Source organism: Orcinus orca, chromosome 9, assembly GCF_937001465.1.
Source record: "Orcinus orca chromosome 9, mOrcOrc1.1, whole genome shotgun sequence".
Classification (NCBI taxonomy): Eukaryota; Metazoa; Chordata; class Mammalia; order Artiodactyla; family Delphinidae; genus Orcinus; species Orcinus orca.
The window spans coordinates 49345425-49367880 of NC_064567.1; the positions used below are offsets into that span (position 1 = coordinate 49345425).

The 22456-nt window shown below is 40.6% G+C and overlaps 1 protein-coding gene across 3 annotated transcripts in view; it reads right to left on the reverse strand.

Moving 5' to 3' along the window:
* SNX10 (sorting nexin 10) overlaps window positions 1-22456 on the reverse strand; it is a 71499-nt gene that overhangs the window by 13878 nt on the left and 35165 nt on the right. For all 3 annotated transcript variants that reach the window (XM_004265654.3, XM_033420575.2, XM_049714781.1), the window contains exon 2: window positions 11847-11893. In XM_004265654.3, the coding sequence (XP_004265702.1) occupies window positions 11847-11870 (24 nt within the window). In that variant the 5' untranslated portion in view covers window positions 11871-11893. The remainder of the gene's footprint in view (window positions 1-11846; window positions 11894-22456) is intronic.

Consider the following 22456-nt stretch of genomic DNA (forward strand, 5'->3'; position numbering starts at 1 on the left):
AAAGAAATAGGTTTCAGAATGGCAAGTAGGGCTAAGAAGGGCTGAGAGAAATGACTGTACAAGAACAAAACTGAAATAAACTTTAACCGATGTGGCTGTAATCCTTTAAAAAACAAGAAGTTAATGAATCAAGCACCACAGGAAGTCTAAAAAAACGCTGTTGCCACAAATGGAATTTTTACAATAACGCAAAACCGAGCTGGGTGCACTTTTGGATAGTTTTACAGGTTATGTGAAGACAATAAGAACAGATATTCTAAAACTGATTTTCAATTTTGCATCATGAAAAATAGGTTCACATTTTTATCCAGTTGTAAAAGTGGTCATTTCTTACTTTCTTCATTTCTCTGAATTAAAACTATAGGCCCTGCCTGCTAAATCACTTGCTAGAACACAAGAAAGAGTGACAAAGGCCATGTGAAAAGCAAGCAAGGAGAGCTGAAAATGACGTTGTGTGTGCACCCCAACTTCCTGAGAATAAGCACTACTAACTTAGTAACAGAAAGATGAGCGCCTTTGACACCCTCTTCTATTTTTAAAATATACCTTCCCGTGTAGTTAATCATTTCATCTTCATAACAACCTCATGTTATAGATAAGAGTTAGAAAAGTTAAAAAAAATACAAAGTAGATCATTTTGTTCCTTTTTAAAGATAGTAAGAACAGGAAATGGGGGTAAAATTTCAAATACAATATTTTTTAAAGTGCTCTTCATTAAATCAGCTCAATTTTAAAATATGAAAACGTACCACAAAAAAAGTGTTATGTTTGGCACAACAATTCATTGCTAACTGAATTTCATTTTAAATATTTTAACTTTTTGTTTTGAAAAAAGACTTCAGGGCTGAAATTTTAGGCATTCCTTACTGCTTTGCTTTGGCACATCTGAAAAGCAGGCCGTCAGCACTCTACAGCAGAAGAAGAAAAAAGATCATGAGGTTTTCTGGACAGAGCACCTCCATTCTGTTATGCAGATAATAAAATGAGAATTTTTCAGGACAGAGGATTAAGAGAGAAGGAGAAAAATAGTCCACATTCCCTTAAATCGCTTTTGCCACCTATCAAGTTCACCTTCTAAAGTAATGCTTTGCTCTTGCATTGGACACTTCTGCCCCACTGCTTGCCCTCAGTATATATACAGGGATGATGAGTTAATGTTCCAAAAAGTCTTATTTTAAAATCTTTTCATTATGTATTTTTAAAGTCATTTAGAAGACAGACAATAAAAACAAGACAACAATATAAAATACTCTAAACGTTTTGGCCATTTTTTCTTAAAAGCGTATTCTAAATTATAAGAGGGACTGTAAAGACAATTGTTAGTAAGAAGCCCTCTTACATATAGTGTGATTGGCTCAGGGTAAAGTAGATCCTGCCCAGAGGTGGAAATGAAACGGAACCCAGGCACCCTGCCCTTAGTGCGTATGTGTGCGTGTGTGTGCGTGTGTGTGTGTGTCTGTGTGTAACTCATTTTCCCAGAGTGCTTTTCACACATCCATAGTTCTTAGAAAGAGTGAATCAATCACCAATGAATCAATGAACAGAAGGACAAATAGGTCAGGAATAGGAGAGAAGACCAGAATCCAGGGTAGACCACATCTAACCCTCCAAATGCCCCCAGCACACTCAGGGCAAGGGAGAATGTTGACAAGGGCTGACAAGGTTATCCTACCCCCGTTAAGCCAGCCTAAGGAGAAGGCTGCTAGTCATCAGGTCACATGTAAGCCACACTCCCTCCCAGGGTGCTGGCAGTTCCACTTTTCCACTGGAGAGGCAGAAGTTCTTGAATATCCCACAGGGGAAATTAAATATTTCCAACAGCTCAATGTTCCATATTAACAGTAGAAGATATGCACCTGTTACTGAAATAGTGGGCCTCCACTCAGGTAAAACAAAAATGAAAAGACAAAGAAATGCATTTGTCAATTTTCTACAAACCTGTCATTTAAAAAAAGGTTTCTGAACTAAAATTATAAAGTCCACAATTACCACAGCATCACAGACCCCTTGAACACTCAACATATTATTAATTGAAGATGGTAGTAATGACAAATAGTTCTCAAAAAAATCAGGACTTCTTCCCCTGTATCTGTTCGCTACTGTCTAACTACTGACATCTACACTTTGAGTAACATGTCCCTTTTCATGGAAAGAGCACTGAAATTGTGGTCACAAGACCAGGGGTAAATTCTGATTCACTTACTTCCTAAATTATGAACTTATCCACTGAGCCTCTGCTTCTACATCAGGAAAATAGGAATGATGCCTGTCCGGCCCATCTCAACTGCTGGTTAGGAGGATCAAATTAAAAAATACCTGTGAGAGCACTGGGAAAATTTTCATTAAGTGCTACATGAAAGTCAACGATTATTACGTAGAAAGGAAAATGCTTATAAACCCAGAGCACAGAGGTCTTCCCATAGACCTTGGCAATAAGCAATTCAGAAAAGCTAATCCAGATGTCTACCTTTTTTTAAGTAAAAATTGATTAATTTAAGAACCTAGTTGCAAACACTTTAATACTGTCATTTCTCAGTGAAAGGCAGAGTGACCTAAAGATTTCACAGAAATTGCTTGGAGCAGGCCCCTCATGATATGTGTAAAAGGAATGAACATCCTAATGAACACTGTAGATTCTACAGTAAAGAATCTACTTTCCTCATCTTAGTGGATTGCAATTCTTGGATTGTACCATTCTTATTACTCATTATGACTAATCTTTATGTAGGAAAGATATGTTGAAAACATATTCTAAAGCCATGCTGGAAAAAGAATCCCCTAAGAACACAGCAATGCACTTTAAATGAACGCTCAACACTAACTGTGGAGCTAAGGCTGCAAACGCTTTTTCAATCCTGAAAATCTTTAACTTGGTTGAAGTGCGAAATGGCGAACTTTCTTCCTTCTCGTTCCCTTCAACGTTGCTGTTGCCCTGAGAGCCATCCCAGGCTGCTGTTCTTCACACCCTGTTAGGATTCCAGGATGACCTCATCCGAACATATGGTTTCAAGTGCTCAGCGTGACCTGATGATTCTCTCTCCATCCCAGTCCAGGCATCTCCCCACGTATCCAGGCTTCTGCCTAGACAGCTCACTGGGAAATCCCACAAGCACAAAGAATCCACGCCCTTCCCACATCCTCCTCTTCATCTCATCCCCAGCAACCCCAGCCAGAAACCCAGAGTCCCCAGACTTCTCTATCTGACTCACTGACCACGTCCTCCAGATTCACCCTTCTTTGACCCACCCACAACTCTATTCCCTCTGTGAGTGCTTTGACCCAAGGACTGCTTGCCCAACATTAATGCATGGGCTGCTAATTGATCCCTGGGCCCGTAATTCAGCCCCCACACTAAAACAAGAATGGCTCCAAAGCACACATCTGACGGTGTCATTTTCCTGCTGAAAATCCTACAAAACCTGCCCCATAACCTTCAAGACCAAGTTCAAACTCTGTAGTTAGCACAATATAGCCTTTCATGATTTTTCACTCTCCTAATCTCCAAAGGCGAAGCTTACATCCCCATACACAGCATGCAATTTCACACCTGCACGCCTTTGAACATGCTGTTCTCTCTGCCTGCACTGCTGTCCTCACCCCAGTTTCTGCTTTTTCCTTCATCGCCATCATCTGGTTCTTTCTTTTATTTTCTGCTAACTCCAATCCATTTTCAAAAGGCAACTCAGTCTCTAGAAATCCTTCTGGAATTCCTCTGGAAATCCTCAGATTCACCCAGTCTGATTAATTTGACTCTACTCCAAGCCCCTACTGTCTCTGGGCAGACCTTGGGCATCCTCCCTCTTCACCATGCCTTACTGCACTGTAATGACCTGCAGGCCTCCTCCACTAGATGCTAAGCTCCTTTAGGGTAGCTTAGGCTGTCCAGCATGACTTGAGCGCCTGGCACACCCAATGCAGTCCATTAATATCACTTAATGAATAAATGCATGTCTGCAGGAATAAATGAACTGGCTTCAGGAAAAAAAAAAGATGAGATCAAACTTCAACTGAAATGAAAACCTCATCCACTTGGGTTCTTGGACTCCATGAATTAATGATGTTATTTAGCAGCTGGTCTAAAGTTTATCTTAATTTAACAAACCCCTTCCTCTAAGGGTGTGCCAATTAACAGCACGTGGCTACAAGAGCAATGTTTAAGGTCTATGAGAATGAACTGTTTTCAAGCACCCTAAAGAACTCCGGAAGCACCTATTTACATAGAAGTAATTGAAAATCATTCTGAGAGCACCAATAACTTGAGTCCCCTAAGACTTGTACCAGACAACGATTTGTTTGCGTAGTTGGAGTTAAAATATGTACTTGAAAGTAATAAAAGTACATTTATTTTAAAATATTCTATAATTCAGATGGGCCCCCCTCCCCCAATCTGCAATTAGTAGGAATTAGTGAAGTTTCACGATACTTCCAGCTACGAATAGCACACCCAGGAAGCCAAGGTTCACCTGTAATGTCTTAATTAGACGCATCCCTCATGATGCTGCCCACCATCCTTCAAAGGAATGTTGACAGCCTGTCAGCCACAAAGGACAGCTCCAAGTTCCATAACTAGAATCGTATGGATTTCCTATGAAAATTGCTTCAGTAGCAGCAGTTAGTCAATTTAATAACCTTATTAAACACTTTAATGACTTCTTGGGCCTAATGATTATATCTAGTATGAAGGAAGAAATCAGGCAGAGTAGAATTAAAAATTTAAGCTAACTGATCCCTACTGTTCTCCATGTGAAAACAAACTTCTGAAGAAAGAGAACTGTACTCTTTGAAAGTCTAGTTCCTGTGTTGTCTTATAATAATCACTCTTCAATTTCAGTGTACCCCCTTCCCTCCCCAACTCCCACCCCAGGTTCAACCTTTATCCATCTACCTCATCTTTTTTTCCTTAGCCCTGATATATGAGAATAAATCAACAATAAAATTAACCATACTGAACAAGGCATGTGCATGTGCCAGGCACTGTGGTAAGTGTTTTATACATGTTTTCCTTTAATCTTTATGACAATCCTAAGAGGTCAGTAATATTATCACCCCCCTTTTTACAGATAAGAAAAATAAGGCTTCTTAAGCTTAAGCAACTGGCCCAAAGTCAAATGGCCAACAGACTGAGCTAGGTTTCAAACTCTGGTCTGCCTTGCTCCAAAGCCTGTGCTCTCAAACATGTTCTACTGGGTGCTTCTTTAACAATAAATAATAAATCTCTGATTTCACTATATTTCCAATTTCACCAAAGTGCATTATTTTGGAGGGGAAAAAATTATTCTCTTGCTATTAGCTAAAACATCAATTCAAACAACATGTTCTTCTGAAACTCTGTCCCACTAGCTTCTCAAAGGCCTTGTATTTCATTTTTATATCTCTAGCACCAAGCACAGTACTGGCACTCATTAGTAAGTGCTCATGAAATGTCTGAGAATTAACCAACTGATTATAAAGAAGATTCAAAACCAAAGGATGTACAGGTTCTGTATGCTGAAAACTATAAGATGCTATTGAAAGAAATCGAAGAAGTATATACTTCTTTGTATATATCTGTGTAAGTATATTCTATACTGTGTTCATGTATTGGAAGAGTCAACATAGTCAAGAGATAAATTCTCCCCAAATTGATCTATAAGTTTAATGCAATTCCTGTAAAAATCCCCGCCAGATTTTTGAAGACACAGCTGACCTTATTCTAAAATTTACATGGAAAGGAAAAGACCCTAGAATAGTCAAAATAATTCTGAAAGAGAATAAAGTGGGAGGAATCCTTCTTCCTTATGTTAAGGCTTACTATACAGCTATAGTAATCAGGATAGTGTGGTACGGGTAGAGGGACACAGGTCAATGGAACAGAACAGAAAACCCAGAAATAGACTTATGCAAATATGCCCAACTGATTTTAGACAAGGGTGTAAAAACAATTCAATGGAGGAGAGATAGCCTTTTCAACAAGTGGTTCTGGACCAAGTGGACATCCCCAGGCCAAAAGAGGAATCCTGACCTGAACTTTGCCCCTTACGTAAAAATTAACTCAAAATGGACCGTAGATTTAAATGGAAACATAAAACCATAAAACCTTTAGAAAAAAACATAGGAGAAAATCTTTGCGACCTATGATTAGAGAGAGTTCTTAGACTTGACACCGAAATGATAATCCATGTAAGGAAAGAGAGCTAAATTAGACCTCGCCAAACCTAAAAAGCTTTGCTCTGCACCTCCTGTGAAGAGGCTGAAAAGAAAAATTACAGGCTGGAAAATATCTGCAAATCACTCATCCCTCAAAGGACTTGTAGCTAGAATACATAAAGAACTCTCAAAACTCAACATGTAAAAAAAACAAAGAATTCAATTAGAAAATAGGCAAAACACATGAAAAGGCATTTCACCAAGGAAGACATACAGATAGCAAACAAGCACATGAAAAGATGTTCAAGATCATTACCCATTAGGGGAAATGCAAATTAACACCACAGTGATATGTCACTACATACCTATCACAGTTTCTTCTATTTTTATAGTACAGTAAACCTAACTGTGTGCTGACTGTAAAAATATTTATTCTTATTACAAAAAGATGAGTACAGACAAAAGCTAACAAACAAAGAATCTCTAGGTGTTAGTATTAGTTTTTCATAGCCTTGATGAGAATCTTCTACCACAAAAATGAAAACTTGTTTCATTTTATGCTCACTTTCTCAGGCCGTTTTTATCCTATTCCAAAGTATATACCCATTTTATATGTTTATGTATTTGAACTGGAGACTCATTCATTCAATTAAAATGCATTGAGTCCTGGTTCTGAGCGAGGCACTGACATTTAACCAATGTCTTATTCACCAGGGTTCTATCCAGGGCTCCCACATAACAATCTCAAAACTAAAATTTAGCCCCTTTCACACACACTACATTCTCTACAAATAACATGCTTGAAAGGCAGAAGGAATGTATCAAGCAACCTTCCTTTATTTCCTAATAATATTTATGACAAATAACCTAAAAGACATCCTCCAAGGAATGTTTCTTGTCACTTTATAGCTTGGAGTGTGTTTAAATGCCGTTCCCTGGCAGTTTTGAACGATGACTTTTAAGAAAGCTTTTATTACGTCGGAATATATAGCTGTGAGTGAAATTCAACTAGGCCTGCCTTTTACATGACTTATAATAATTCATGATGTTATGAGTTTCTTTACACAAGCAGTGTCCAGAATTAAGGAGAGTTACCTTTTTGTATTTCATAATACATTAGTGGAAAACACTCATCTTTTACAACAAGAAATAATTACCAACCTGTGCTAAACTACACCACAAGGACACGATCAGCAAAATCCAGAATGTGAAAACATCTATAGGTCAAAAGATGCAGTTTCTTCAACAAATAAATTGCACAAGGGGGAAAATGGGCAGAATGAGAGGTTTTAAGCAATATATTAACAAAATGCAATGTGTAGTTCCTATTTGGATCAAGATTAGAACAACCAAATATACAACTTTTTTTTCAACGTAATCAGGGAGACTTGAACACTGACTATTTGATTATATGAAGGAATTAATGTTAATTATTTAAGGTATGATAATGTGGTTTGTTTCTAAGAAGGGTCATTTGTTATAAATGCATACTAAAATATTGACAGATGAAATTACACTATGCCTAAAATTCGTTTCAGATAATTCACTGTGTGGTAGCAGGAGGGAATGGGTGGCGGTGGGGCGATAGCCTGGTCATGAATTAATAATGTGTTAACTCTTGAACCCCCAGGTACATAAGGGCTCATTATATTAGTCTCTCTACTTTGTGTAAGTTTAAAATTTATAATGAAAAGTTAAAACCAGTAAAGGAAGAGAAGGAAGAGAGGAAGGGAGGAAGGGAAGAAGGGAAGAGGTCATCTCAAGGGGACTGCTTTATGAAAAGAGACACATGTGGCACTTGAAAACGAAAGTAAGTCAGAAACATGAATCTGAAAGCATTAACCATGAGTTCAACAGGTACTGACACCGTTAACATAATGACATCCCAATACTTATCTACCTTTGAAAAATAAGATATTTTCATTATTATAAAAATAAAATATGTATGTGGTTAAAGAAAGAGAGAGAGATCATTTCAAGTACAGATGAGAACACCCTGAAAATGAAGTCCCCCTCCTACTGGACTTCCAGTTTCTTTTCAGCCTATCTAGGACTTTTACATACTTCTTCTATTATACACATAATTGGCACATATATGTATATATATGTGTGTGTATATACATGTATATATAATTTTTAATGCAAATGGGAGCACACTGTAAATACTGTTTTGTACCTTGATTTATTCATTGCACAGTCTTTTAGAAATCTTTATGTGTGAGCACGTATAATTCAATGTTATCTGTTTTAAAACTAACTGTTTTAGAGCAGTTTTAAATATACAGAAAAATTGTTCCAAGACAGTAGAGAATTCCCATGTATCCCATACCCAGTTTTCCCTATTATTACATCACGTCACATAGGCAGGGAGGAAAGGAGGAAGGAAGAACAAATTGAGTTTTGGGGATTGGGAAAGGGTCTTGTCTTGTCACTTCCCTTCAAAGTCCCCAGCATCGCAGGACACCAGGTGGAGGTGTTGCTTATGGGATATCCTTTGATGTTACTCACTGGTCCCAGCTCAGTCAGTTTCCAATCAGAAATCAATATTAAAACCATGCTTTCCTAGAGCAAGCCCAAAATGTTACCATCAATCAGTGTAAGTGTATCTTGAACACTTAAATGTTAAGCTTAGAGCCAACACGTCCAAAACAGCAGCACATCCTTCCCATCTCTCCCTGTAGGGCCCTGTGTGGCAGGGTCCTCACGGTGCCTGGAACCGTCCTGGGCCCACTTGGTTCTGCTCCACTCAAGGTATCTCCTGCCACGGAGTTGTAGATTTACTGTCACTCAAGTGTCAATAAATGCTAATTGCCATTATATCCAATACCAAGTATGTACATTTTGAAGGAGAAAAAACTCTTATACAAAAGGTATGAATCTCTAAAGGTAGAATTCAGCCATCATGATCCAGGAGAGTTGGGGAGACACACACACACACACACACACACACACACACACACAGAGAGAGAGAGAGAAAAGAGGTTTCAGCCCACCCTTCCAGTCACATCACATATGTAGGACTATCCCACTTACACCAAGCAAGCCCTGGGCAGAGACACAAACACAGTTCCTTGGAGGGGCCAGAATGTCAGACTCCATGAAAGAGTGTAAACTGCTTATTTACATATCACATAAGATGAGCTCAATGTGGCTGAAGCCAAGGGTCCTTAGTGACGCAGGAAGATCAACCTGTTCATTCCGGGTGTTAGAATATAAAGAGAACGAAAACGCCTGGCTCCACACAAGACGCCGTCTGAAACGCGTTTCCTGTCACAGCCACCTGCCTTTTCATTAGGGTTCCGGGTTCTGTCTCATTAAACAGAAGAGTTGATTCAGTTGGGTCCACCTAATTATTCTTATTAAAATATGTAACCATAATATTTTAATTGTAAATTAAAGCGGCATGCATGAATGAATCTGAATTCATTTTAATTTAACAATGGCCTGATGCCAAGGCCTTTTTACGGGGAAGATCCATCAGCACGGATACTGCTCTCGTGGGAATTCAAACCAATGTGCAAATGGAACATGTTTAGCTAACAAGGGAGCCTCTCCCTCCCTGTTCTCCTCTCTCTAGATTTATTGCGGTAATAAAGCTATTTTAACAAGAGAGACTGCAATCGACTCCCCACTCTACCCCCGCCATCTTAAAAAAAAAATTTTTACCAAACTTCTAAACTGGCACTACCAGCTTAGGTAGAACCAAGATGTCAGTCCTGGGCCATTTGCATCTTGAACAAGGATGGTAACTGGGTGTCAATTCACATGTCAACCTTATGATTAATTAGCAATGTCTCCTGTGGGCACCAAGTGCAAAGGGCTTACACACACACTGCCCCCCTGGTCTAGATTCTAGAACAATCAGGGATATTGCATTCAGCCTTGATATATGCAGTTAGGTGGGACTTGAATTATTTTCCACTAAACCACCACCAGCCACTAGGATATTTAAAGGCTCAACCAAAACCTCCTCCACTTCTAACTGGCATTAACTACAGGGTGCTGATGGGGCAGCTGCTGAGATAAAAATATCTTGATAATTGAGGCTTTAGGAAAGCTTCCCCTTGACTTCCAAGCTGAGGCCTGAAAGATAAGGAGTCGTCAGCCTGTCAAGGTGGTGTGAAGGCTGGGGAGAGAGATTATTCCAGGCAGTGGGAAAAACATCTGTGAAAGCCCAGGGGCCAAGGGCACACAGAGCAATCAAGTTTCCAGAATAAGGCATGAGAAGGGCACTGGGTGGAGGGAGAAGCGGGAGACGAGCCTGGGGAAAGAAGCAGGGTCGGATCACACAGGGCCTTGGAAACCACACTGAGGAGTGTGGACTTTGTTCTAAGAGCAACGTAAGAGAAACCAAGAAATTCTGGCCACACATAGAAAATGAATTGATGTGTGATGGACAGTAGTATGTTACGGTACATCCAGAATCTGGTCTTGCTGTGCTTATTTCTTGCTGACAGAGACTCAAGTATATTTCTGGGCATTATACCCCTTTCTCAACTTAATGGTATTTTCCTTTTCAATTGAAGGACTTTCCAGTTTAAAACTGCTTAATGTTATATTATTATTATATAATTAGTTATAATAAAGGACTTGTAAGGTCACTATAATGCTTTCTTCATGCAGTTGGTTAAAGTCTGTCTCTAGTTTTTATTAACTGAAATGAACTTTAAAAATCGTGATTAAACCAGCCAAAAAAAAAAAGCTTCTCATTGGAAAAACGTCTTTGTTACTTTCATGGGGAGCTTTCTCCCCCCAAGAACAATTTTTAAAATGTGCCTCTGGAATAGTGCCGGCTGTCAGCACAGCTCCGCTCTCAGGCCAATATAGGTGTGTAGTGAAGCATTCAGCTTACCTGAAAGGAGGTCTGTCCTCTGCCCTTGGCTTCTGGGAGGTGATCTCTAGGCCCCTGGAATGTCTTGCCTGACAAGAGTATCTTTGTTTGCCTGGGTTTGGCCACTGGACAGTCTAACAATGTGAATATGATGGAGGCTTAGGGCCACGCTGTATCAGCTGTGACCTCTGGAGGAACTAGAGACTAAAGGTATTAGCCTGATCCCAGGAGGAGCGGACAGAAAGGTCGGCCATGCAGGCAGGATGAGCCCCAATAAAAACTCTGGACACCAAAGGCACAGGGGAGCTTCCCTGTGGAAATTATCACACACTGACTCCTTGTGGAGAGAATAAGCAGTAGCTCTGCATTTGGGCCCCTTCCCAACCTGGCCCTCTGCATCTCTCCCTTCAGCTGGTTCTAACTGGTATCCTTTCCCTGTAATAAACCATAACAGTGAGTATAACTGCTCTCAGTGAGTTCTGTGAGTCTTTCTTGTGAATTATCAAAACTGAAGGTGGTCTGGGGAACCTCCAAATTTGAAATTGGGATCAGAAGTGAGGGCAGTGTGGAGGCTTGCAGTTTGGCCACCTTCACAGAGAAGGTATTTCCTGAAGCAAGCACCTTGGTCCCAGTACTGTTTAACACAGGGACAAGGAAGAAGCATGCCTGGTCTTCGTACTGGGTAGGGCCACGAAGACTGCACGGATGCTGGGGAGTGGGGGTCAGGAGGTTCAGGAGGGCAGCTGCTTTGTTCTTTCATTAGCCCCCTTCTATGACGTCCTGTGGTATCTTGACTCTCCTCTACAGATTTATGGTCAGAGAATGAAGAACTAACCTGTAGTGAGTTAAAGGACGTGGATTATCTATTTGGGGATTTCTGATGACATACCTCTTTCTGCTGTTCTGGAAACATCTTCAACACAGGACACGATCGATCTGAAAAATAAGATACCAACACTCAGTGATTTGGAACCTCCATACAGGAGCAGATATGCCTCTCAGGGCCTCCCACCCAGATCCCCCCTGAGAGCCTGCCCTCCCACAGTCTCTGAAAAGTATACCTGTGCTTCTCCCCTAACCCTGTCTCCTGCTGACCCAACCAAGGGGAACATCGGTCCACCTGGGAATTGGGAGTTTAGGATACGGCAAGGCCAAGACAGCCAGATGATGACCGGCCCTCAAACTGAAGGCCAGGCAGGGTCAGGCTGGAGTTGGAGCCTTGGGGAAATCAGAGGAGGCTGGAGATATTGGGGAGCAGAGGGCCATGAGGGGCAGCAGGGGATGCTGGTTGGCAGTGAGGTGAAGAGAATGGAAAGGTGCCCAGCGATCCACCACTGAGAACAGCCCTGACGGTTTCACCAGCAACCCAAGCTTTCAAGGAACAAGTCACTCCTGTGACATTTAAACTACTCCAGAGTTCAGATAAGAGATGGTGTGGCCCCAAGAGGGATGAAGATGGGAAACCTGATTCTGAGCCTCCAGTCAGTGCAGTCAGCCACTCGGCTGATTCCAGGCCCTGCATGTTCCTAAGACTGTCTATTGTTCCTTAAAACCCCACTTAGCTAGTTGGACTTAACACCTACTCCCTGCCAAAAAAAAAAAAAAAAAAGAATCCCCTCACTATATGCACATGTATTTTACAACAGAAAGGTGGCTATGGCTGCACGGTCACGATTTGCCTTTATTTTGATCATGTAAGTCTGACCCCACTTTCCAGATGATTATTATCCTCCACAAGTACTTCCTGAGTCTCCACGAACATCCCTGGCACTGTAGGGAATACGAGGAAGTACGTGGGTGCTTCCCACATGGTGGGTGTCGGGGAGGAGAACCCAGAGCAGGCAGAGGAAAGAGCTCCCGAAGGAGGTGAGCGAGCTGTGCTGCCAAGGGGAAGGAAGGTCCTTTCAGCCAGAGTGAGTGAGCAAGAGGACCCACAGGGGAATTTCAAGGTTCACGGAAAGAGGAGGAAGAGGTGTGACAGTGGCATACACAGAGGATGGGGGAAAAGCGTGATGGACAATCCAGAGATGGGGACCAGGCCGGTTCAGCTGAGGGAAAGGCTTCATGGGAGGTGGGAAGCTGCCAAAAAGGTAGGTCTGCATCCTAACCTCCGGAACCTGTGAAGGTGATCTTATTTGGAAAAGGTGTCTTTGCAGGTGGGTGGGCCCCAAATCCAATGACAAGTGTCCTTCTTATAAGAGACAGAAGAGAAGAAATCATCCACACACAGAGGAGAAGGCCATGTGAAGATGGAGGCAGAGACTGGAGTGATGCAGCCACAAGCCAAGGACACCTGGGGTCACCAGAAGCTGGAAGAACAAGAAAGCCTTCTCTCCTAGAGCCAACGGAGGCAGCACAGTCCTGCCAACACCTTGATTTCAAATTTCTGGCCTCAGGAATGGTGAAGAGAATAAATTTCTGTTGTTTTAAGCCACAAAGTTTGTGGTAATTTCTTATGGCAGCCACAGGAAACTAATACGGAGAGGCTCTCTGGGGATTAGACTAGAAAGGTAGGCTGGGGACGTAGCTGGGGAAGGGGGAATTCATTCATTCACTCACTCACTCACTCGGTATTTATGTGCCACGTGCTGGAGTAGGAGTGGGACACACAGTGGAGGGCAGAGCAGACTCAGAGCTTACGAGATGACTTCATAAATATAGTATAGAAATGACAGAAAGGAAAGGAAAGGACAGCCTCTTGAAAGAACGGAAAGACTAAATGGGGAAGTGGGGGAGTGTCGCCTGGGAAGGCTGTACTGAGAAAGTGGCACTTAAGCTGAGGCCTAAAGGGTGGTGTCATTTAGCCAGGAAGGCTACAGGAGAAAGGCATTTTAAGCAGAGGGACTGGCGTGTGCAAAGGGGCGGAGGCTGGAAGGAGGAGCAGCTCGAGAGTTCAGGTTATTGAAGGAATCCCTGCATCGGCTGAAGGCTAGGCCATGGGTGACATCCATCTTGGGATTCTGCCGAAACACTGATCGGGTGGGTCCTTGACCCCAAGCCTCCACCCCTTCCAGATCGTCCTGCCAACTCCCATCCCTCTTCCCCGCTCCTGCCCCAGCTCTTCACCCCCATTACACAGCGTGTTGTGCAAGTCCCTGCTGGCATGAACCTCACTTGCATCATAATATTTGTATATTCTCCTTCTCCCAGTTGACTGAATGTCTCCAACAAAGCACATCTGCGTTTTCTTGTGTAAACTTCACAACCATTCTGTGAGGGAGATTTGAGTGTCCTCACTTTACAGGTAAGAAAACAGAAGGCTGGAGGGAGCAGGTTGCCCCAGGTCACACAGGGAGGGAGAGAGCTCAATTAGTCCAGTGTGAACTCAAGTCAGTCTGCTTCCCAGCCCAGGTCTTCCCATTGCCTGAGGCTGCCTCCATGACTGTGTGGCTGGACAAATGGTTCACATTTGGGGTCTTTAATTTAATTCTCCCCAAGGGACTTGAGCTTTTCACCCACCCCCACCCGAGGCAGGAGGATTCAACAGTTCTCACAGGGCATTGGCCACCTGAGATGCTAGAGACCAAGTCAAACTGTACAGATAGGAAGCTGAAAGTTTAAACTGGCTCCAAAACATCACAGAGAACACACAGTCAAGCTTTAATATTTTAAAGCTGGATAGAGGGATGGGGGTGGGGTTAGAGGGGAGAAGACTTGCATTTTCCACTCCAGCCACTTCCACATTGTTTGAATTTTTCCAGTGAACACAAATTAATTTTACACTTTTTCAGGTAACAATCATTTAAAAATAAACACAATAATTCTATCAGAAGTATTAAAAAAGAAATGACAGGCCCAAAATGGAGACACCTGTGCCAAAACCAAGACTTAATACCTAACCAAACTGCCATTACAACCTTCCCCAGGAATGTAATCCCAACTAGAAAATGTGAAATTTTCAAGTCAGCACCGATTAGGTCACTCTTTTGATCCCCCCAAAGGAAGATGAGGTAACTCCTTCTGTCCCCCATAGGGAGGTTACCTAAGCCAGAAATAATCTTTTTGTTTGTTTATGGCTTGCCTTGCCTTTGAAAACCTCTCCCTCTCTGCAGCCCTCTGGAGCTCCCCTCTACTTGCTAGATGGGATGCTGCCCAATTCATGAATCGTTCAATAATGTTAATTAGATCTTTAAATCTACTTGGTTGAATTTTTGTTATTCAACAGGAGAAATAATGACTCAAACATAAATTATGGAAGATTTTTACTTGGTTGAATTTTTGTTATTCAACAGAAGAAATAATGACTCAAACATAAATTATGGAAGATTTTTACTTCATTATGGAAGATTTTCCTATGCAGATTCAAACATAGGAAAAGATGCTAGCTTTATAACTCAATAGAAAATGTCATCAGGTACTGGACCTTGCCATGGCATTTACTGATGGGGGGAAGGAAATTAAATGATAGCACCATAGAACGGTTTGAGAGAAAAGGTTAGATGTCTATAATTTAGCAAACAGAAGCCGCTAGTCAGAAACTGCCCCCTGATAAACTATGCCCTCCTGGTGGGTTGTAAAATTTTTCATTTGTTTAGATTTCCAAATTCCCCAGGCTAGCCCCTATGCCTGTCAGAATAATGGATATGGAGGATTCTTGCCTCACTGAAAGACTTACAGGAACCAGTGTGGAGATCTGACTCCAGCTAACCTTGAAACAGAAAGTAGAACGGTGGTTGCCAGGGCTGGGAGGAAGGGGAAATGGCGAGTTCTTGTTTAATGAGTATAGGGTTTCAGTTTTGCCAGATGAAAAAGGTCTGGAGACTTGTTACACAACAATGTGAATATACTCAACACTATTGAACTGTATGCTTAAAACAGGCAAAATGGTAAATTTTACATTTCTTACCACAATTAAAAGTAACATTTTTTTAATAAAAAGGTCAATAATCTATTTTGAATGTTTAACCTTGCTGTAAGTGCAAATAAAAATGAGATGCCATATTTCTGTCTATCAAATTAGAATGTTTCTTCAATGAAATCCATTGCTGGCAAGCATCACAGGAAATGAGACGGAATGCTGCTGGTAGGAATGTGAGCTATTTCAATATTTCTCAAAGACAATTTGGCCATATGTTTCAAAAGCATTTTTTGTTTATTTATTTATTTTGCAGTACGCGGGCCTCTCACTGTTGTGGCCTCTCCCGTTGCGGAGCACAGGCTCCGGATGCGCAGGCTCAGCGGCCATGGCTCACGGGCCCAGCCACTCCGTGGCATGTGGGATCTTCCCGGACCGGGGCACGAACCCGTGTGCCCTGCATCGGCAGGCAGACTCTCAGCCACTGCGCCACCAGGGAAGCCCCGAAAGCATTTTTGAATTACTTATGTTCTTTGACTCAATTATTCCACATCTGGAATCTCAATGTAAAAAAACTGGTCAGACATGTGCAAATAATTTTTATATGAATGTTCACAATGCAGTATTTTTCATTTAAAAAATCAAATAAAATAGAAACCTAAATGTCCATAAGTAGTACACTAGGTAAAGTGAATTATGGTAGGGCTGCATAAGAGACCACCTCGTAGCCATTCCAAATTATGTTACAGAAGAATACTAAATGATAGGGACTGTTCAAGAAGTATTAAGTGATCTTTTTACATATGTTTTTATTTCTTTACTTATTTATTTAAGAACCGAAGCCTACATGTGACAAGTCAACAGTGGTCATTTCTGTTTTATTTCCTTCTTTTCTGTATTTTTCCAAAAGTTTACAATGCGTTTGTTAAAGTAATAAAACCATGATGATATCACTTATATTCAGAATCTTAAAAGATGATACAAACGAACTTATTTACAAAACAGAAATAGACTCACAGACATAGAAAGCAAACTTACAGTTACCAAAGCGGGGGGAGGGATAAATTGGGAATTTGGTATTAACAGATACACACTACTATATATGAAATAGGTAGACAACAAGGATACTGTATAGCACAGGAAACTATATCAATATCTTGTAATAACCTATAATGGAAAAGAATCTGAAAATGTCTCTGTGTGTGTGTGTGTGTGTATATATATATATATATATATATATATACATATATATATGACTGAATCACTTTGTACACCTGAAACATTGTAAATCAACTACATCCCAATAAGAAAGTGGGAAAAGAAAAAGGAAACTATATATATATGGGTTTTTTGCCATATGGCTCGGCATGCAGGATCTTAGTTCCCCAACCAGGCCTACGGCAGTGGAAACACCAAGTCCTAACCACTGGACCACCAGGGAACTCCCAGAAAACCATATATTTTTAAAAAGATAGTAAACAATGTATTCAATTACTTTTATTATTCCCCCTCCAAAAAAAACAAACAATAGTTAATTTCACTTTCAGTGTTTGTTTCATTTCCTCCTAAATGTTCAGCAATTTTTCTACTTAAATTTAAAAAATCACTGGCTTCTTACTTTCATCTGTACAAGGATATGACATCAGTGGGGTTATTTAAAATTCAAAGTTTAATTTAGTGCCAGTTTTTCCCAGACCTGCTCTCGGTGCTACCTATGTCCTTTGCAGGTCTGTAGTGGGGATAGGGGCGGGGCAGGGGGGGCCGGTATAGCCCTCCCAAATCTCCCCTAGGGGGAAGTTCTTGGCCAGGGTCTTGCTGGAGGGGTAGTTCTACAGGTAGCCCTGTTTTCTAGCACCTGGGGGGCCCTCCTCTGACACAGGAACCAGCAGCAGTGACGGGCATCAGACTCCAGGGAGGCCCATGCCCAGGTTAGCCAGGTGCCTGAGGCATGGCCTGGCATGGAAAGCAGGGATGGCTGGGCACCAGCTCCCTCCCAGCATTTAGACTAGGAAGCACCAAGACTAGGCAGTTCTCTGGGTCCTGAAGCTAGGAAATGATGATGAGAAAAGGGAGAGATAACGACGTCTTAACTGGAGTTCTAAGGGACCAGAGCTTATACTTAAACAGAAGCCATGACGTAAATAAAAGATCTCTTGAGATACTGAAGAAACTGGCCACCAGAAAAGTTGAATTACAGAAGCCCGCTTCAGCTGCTGATGTCCGCAGGGTTGCCTGGTGCCAGCGCCGTAACCCAGAGTTCTTACTTCCCCAGTGGCTTAAGTGCCCAGAGTCTCCTGGGTCCCCATGCACAGTGTCCTTACAATAAGCAACCCCGTACTCGAGGTAGCTTGAGGGAGATCCCAATTTGTGCAATCAAAAGAGCTCAACCAAAAAGAAAAAGAAAAAAGAGCTACACCAAAACATGAGAATGGATTGAAGTGGGGCAGCCATGCACTTTTGAGGAGGGCTGGCAAGGTGTGCAGAACCATGTGTAAATCAGGCCCAAGCTGTTCTTCCTCAGTCTGATCTTAGAACTTTAAAAAGGCAAAACCAAAATGGAAAAAAAAGCAGAAATCTGAAATTCAGTTAATGTTGGAAAGACAAATAAAATTACCATTAAATTTTTCCAGCATTTATCACACATACACAAAAATATATTAAAGAGGGTTAGCAGTCTAAAACAATACTGGTTCATAACACATAAAATAATGAAACCACTAACTTGCTAATCTCTATGATATAATCTCTACAATGGGTTCCATTTATGGTCATGAATATGATGCTAGGACAAATTTAGGGTTTGAAATCCAGAGACAAGAAAAAGAAAAAAAAAGTGTACATGTGTGTATATATATATATATATATATATATATAATTTTAGCATCACAACCATTTTGGTGGCATTTAGGAAAAATGCTACCTTAGATTTACAGATGCTCCGGACACAGGCATGTGCATGTTGGGCCTGACTTCCACCTCCCTTCATACACACGCTAAGGAGAGCCACTGAGGGGAGAGCAAAACACAACTAGGATAAACAGAGGAAGGAAAAAAACCATAAAAAGCAGATGTAAGAGAGAGGAGCAGACCGCTAGAGCAGACAGGCAGGTAACAATGGACTTTCTAACTTGTGCTGTGACATCCTCTTTCCTCACAAGAACCTTAACCTCCCAGATCAAATCCAAAAATATTTTTCACACTTCCCAAACGGTCTCCTTCCTTTTTTTATGCTACTAAGTTTCTCCTATTACTGATGCGTCTGGGCTACTCATTTTCCCCTTTTAGAAAAGCAGACAAGTCTCAGAAGTTGGGGAAGGGGTATTAGTAACTTAAATATTAATGTGAATTAGTCCAATCGGATTGCATTCCTATTAACCAAGAGTGATCAATCTTCAGCTACTCACTCTCCTCCCCCACCACACAAAACCATCGGCTTTTGGGTTTATGGAGTTCTTTGCAGTCTGATGTATCCCTCAGTGCCCTGCCACAGGACCATGAAAGACCTAAACACACAGCCTCCTAAAGAATGACAGAAAATGCCCTGCTCCTCTCTCCAGCCAACAGTTGGAGAGACTTTTTTTTTTAACTCTCCACTCACCCTACCCCTTCACGTGATAAGAAGACTTTGCAAAAGTATTACCACAAAAGTTCCCATCAAAACACTACCTGAAGAATAGCATCAAAAGAATAAAATACCTAGGATTAAATTTACCAAAAGTGCAAAACGTATACTCTGAAAACTACAAAACACTGTTGAAAGAAATTAAAGAAGATCTAAATAAATGGAAATACATCCCGTGTTCATGGATTGGAAAACTCAACATTATTAAGATGGCAATTCTCCCCAAAATGATCTATAGATTCAGTGCAATTGATCAGAATCCCAGCTGAATTCTTTGTACAAATTGATAAACCGATTCTAAAATTCACATCTAATTGCAAGGGACCCAAAACAGCCAAAACAACCCTGAAAAAGAAGAACAAAGTAGGAGGACTCTCACTTCCTGATTTTAAAACTCGCTACAAAGCAACAGTACTCAAGACAGTGTGGGACCAGCACAAGGACAAACAAATAGACCAACAGAATAGAAATGACAGACCAGAAATAAACCCATATTTCTATGATCAACTGTTTTCATCAAGGGTACCAAAACCATTCAATGGGGAAAGAACAGTCTTTTTAATAAATGGTGCTGGATTTGATAAAGGAGGCTGGAATGTACAGTGGAGAAAGGACAGCCTCTTCAATAAGTGGTGCTGGGAAAACTGGACAGCTACATGTAAAAGAATGAAATTAAAACACTCCCTAACACCATACACAAAAATAAGCTCAAAATGGATTAAAGATCTAAATGTAAGGCCAGAAACTATCAAACTCTTAGAGGAAAACAGAGGCAGAACACTCTATGACATAAATCACAGCAAGATCCTTTCTGACCCACCTCCTAGAGAAATGGAAATAAAAACAAAAATAAACAAATGGGACCTAGAAACTTCAAAGCCTTTGCACAGCAAAGGAAACCATAAACAAGACCAAAAGACAACCCTCAGAATGGGAGAAAATATTTGCAAATGAAGCAACTGACAAAGGATTCATCTCCAAAATTTATAAGCAGTTCATGCAGCTCAATAACAAAAAAACAAACAACCCAATCCAAAAATGGGCAGAAGACCTAAATAGACATTTCTCCAAAGAAGATATACAGACTGCCAACAAACACATGAAAGATGCTCAACATCATTAATCATTAGAGAAATGCACATCAAAACTACAATGAGCTATCATCTCACACCAGTCAGAATGGGCATCATCAAAAAATCTAGAAACAATAAATGCTGGAGAGGGTGTGGAGAAAAGGGAACACTCTTGCACTGTTGGTGGGAATGTGAATTGGTACAGCCACTATGGAGAACAGTATGGAGGTTCCTTAAAAAACTACAAATAGAACTACCATATGACCCAGCAATCCCACTACTGGGCATATACCCTGAGAAAACCATAATTCAAAAAGAGTCATGTACCAAAATGTTCATTGCAGCTCTATTTACAATAGCCCGGAGATGGAAACAACCTAAGTGTCCGTCATCGGATGAATGGATAAAGAAGATGTGGCACATATATACAATGGAATATTACTCAGCCATAAAAAGAAACGAAATTGAGCTATTTGTAATGAGGTGGATGGACCTAGAGTCTGTCATACAGAGTGAAGTAAGTCAGAAAGAGAAAGCCAGATACTGTATGCTAACACATATATATGGAATTTGAGAAAAAAAAATGTCATGAAGAACCTAGGGGTAAGACAGGAATAAAGACACAGACCTACTAGAGAATGGACTTGAGGATATGGGGTTGGGGAAGGGTGAGCTGTGACAAAGCAAGAGAGTGGCATGGACATATATACACTACCAAACGTAAAATAGATAGCTAGTGGGAAGCAGCTGCATAGCACAGGGAGATCAGCTCGGTGCTTTGTGACCGAGGGAGCACCTCGGAGGGAGACGCAAGAGGGAAGAGATATGGGAACATATGTATATGTATAACTGATACACTTTGTTATAAAGCAGAAACTAACACACCATTGTAAAGCAATTATACTCCAATAAAGATGTAAAAAAAATAAAAAATAAATGGTGCTGGGACAAGAGGATAGCCAAGAACTAAGCTGGACCCCTACATTATGCCATATATAAAAATTAACTCAAAATGGATCAAAGACCTAAATGTTAAGAGCAAAAACTATTAAGACTTAGGAGAAAACAGGTAAATCTTCATGGCCTTGGATTTAGCAAAGGATTCTTAGATATAATAAAAGCATGAGCAATAAAAGAAAAAATAGATAAATTCGACTACACAAAAATTAAAAACTTTTGAGCTTCAAAGGATACTATCAAGAAAGTGAAAAGTCAACGCACAGAATGGGAGAAAATATCTGCAAATCATTTATCTAATAAGGAACTTGTACTATCCAAAATATATAAAGAACTCTTACAACTCAGTAATAAAAAGACTTAAGGATCTAATGTATAACATGGTGACTATGGTTGATAACACTGTATTGTATAACTGTAATTTTCTAAGAGAGTAGAATTTAAATGTTCTTACCAAAAAAAAAAAAAAAAAGGTAAATAAGTGAGGTGGTGGATGTGTTAATCAACTCAGTGGGGGAATCCTTTCACAACGTATACACATATTATCATGTTGTACACTTTAAATATCTCACAAATTTGTCAACTGTACCTCAATGAAGCTGGAAAAAGTAATAAAAAGACTAACAACTCAATTCAAAAATGGGCAAAGGATCCTGTATAGACATTCTTCCAAGGAAGATATACAAACGGACAATAAGCACATAAAAAGATGCTTGATGTCATTAGCTATTGGGGAAAGCAAATCAAAACCACAATGAGATACCACTTCACTTCCACTAGGCTGGCTAGAATCAAAAAGTCAGATAATAACAAATGTTGGCAAGAATGTAGAGAAATTGGAACTGTCACGTATTGCTGGTGGATATATAAAATGGTGCGGCCACTTTGGAAAACACTCACATTTTCTCAACCAATTAAACATAGTTTACCATTTGACCCGGCAATTCTATCTTAGGTATATACACATATGTCCACAGAGGAACTGGTATATAAATAGCAGCATTATTCATAATAGTCAAAAAGTGGAAACAACCCAAATGTCCAGTAATGGG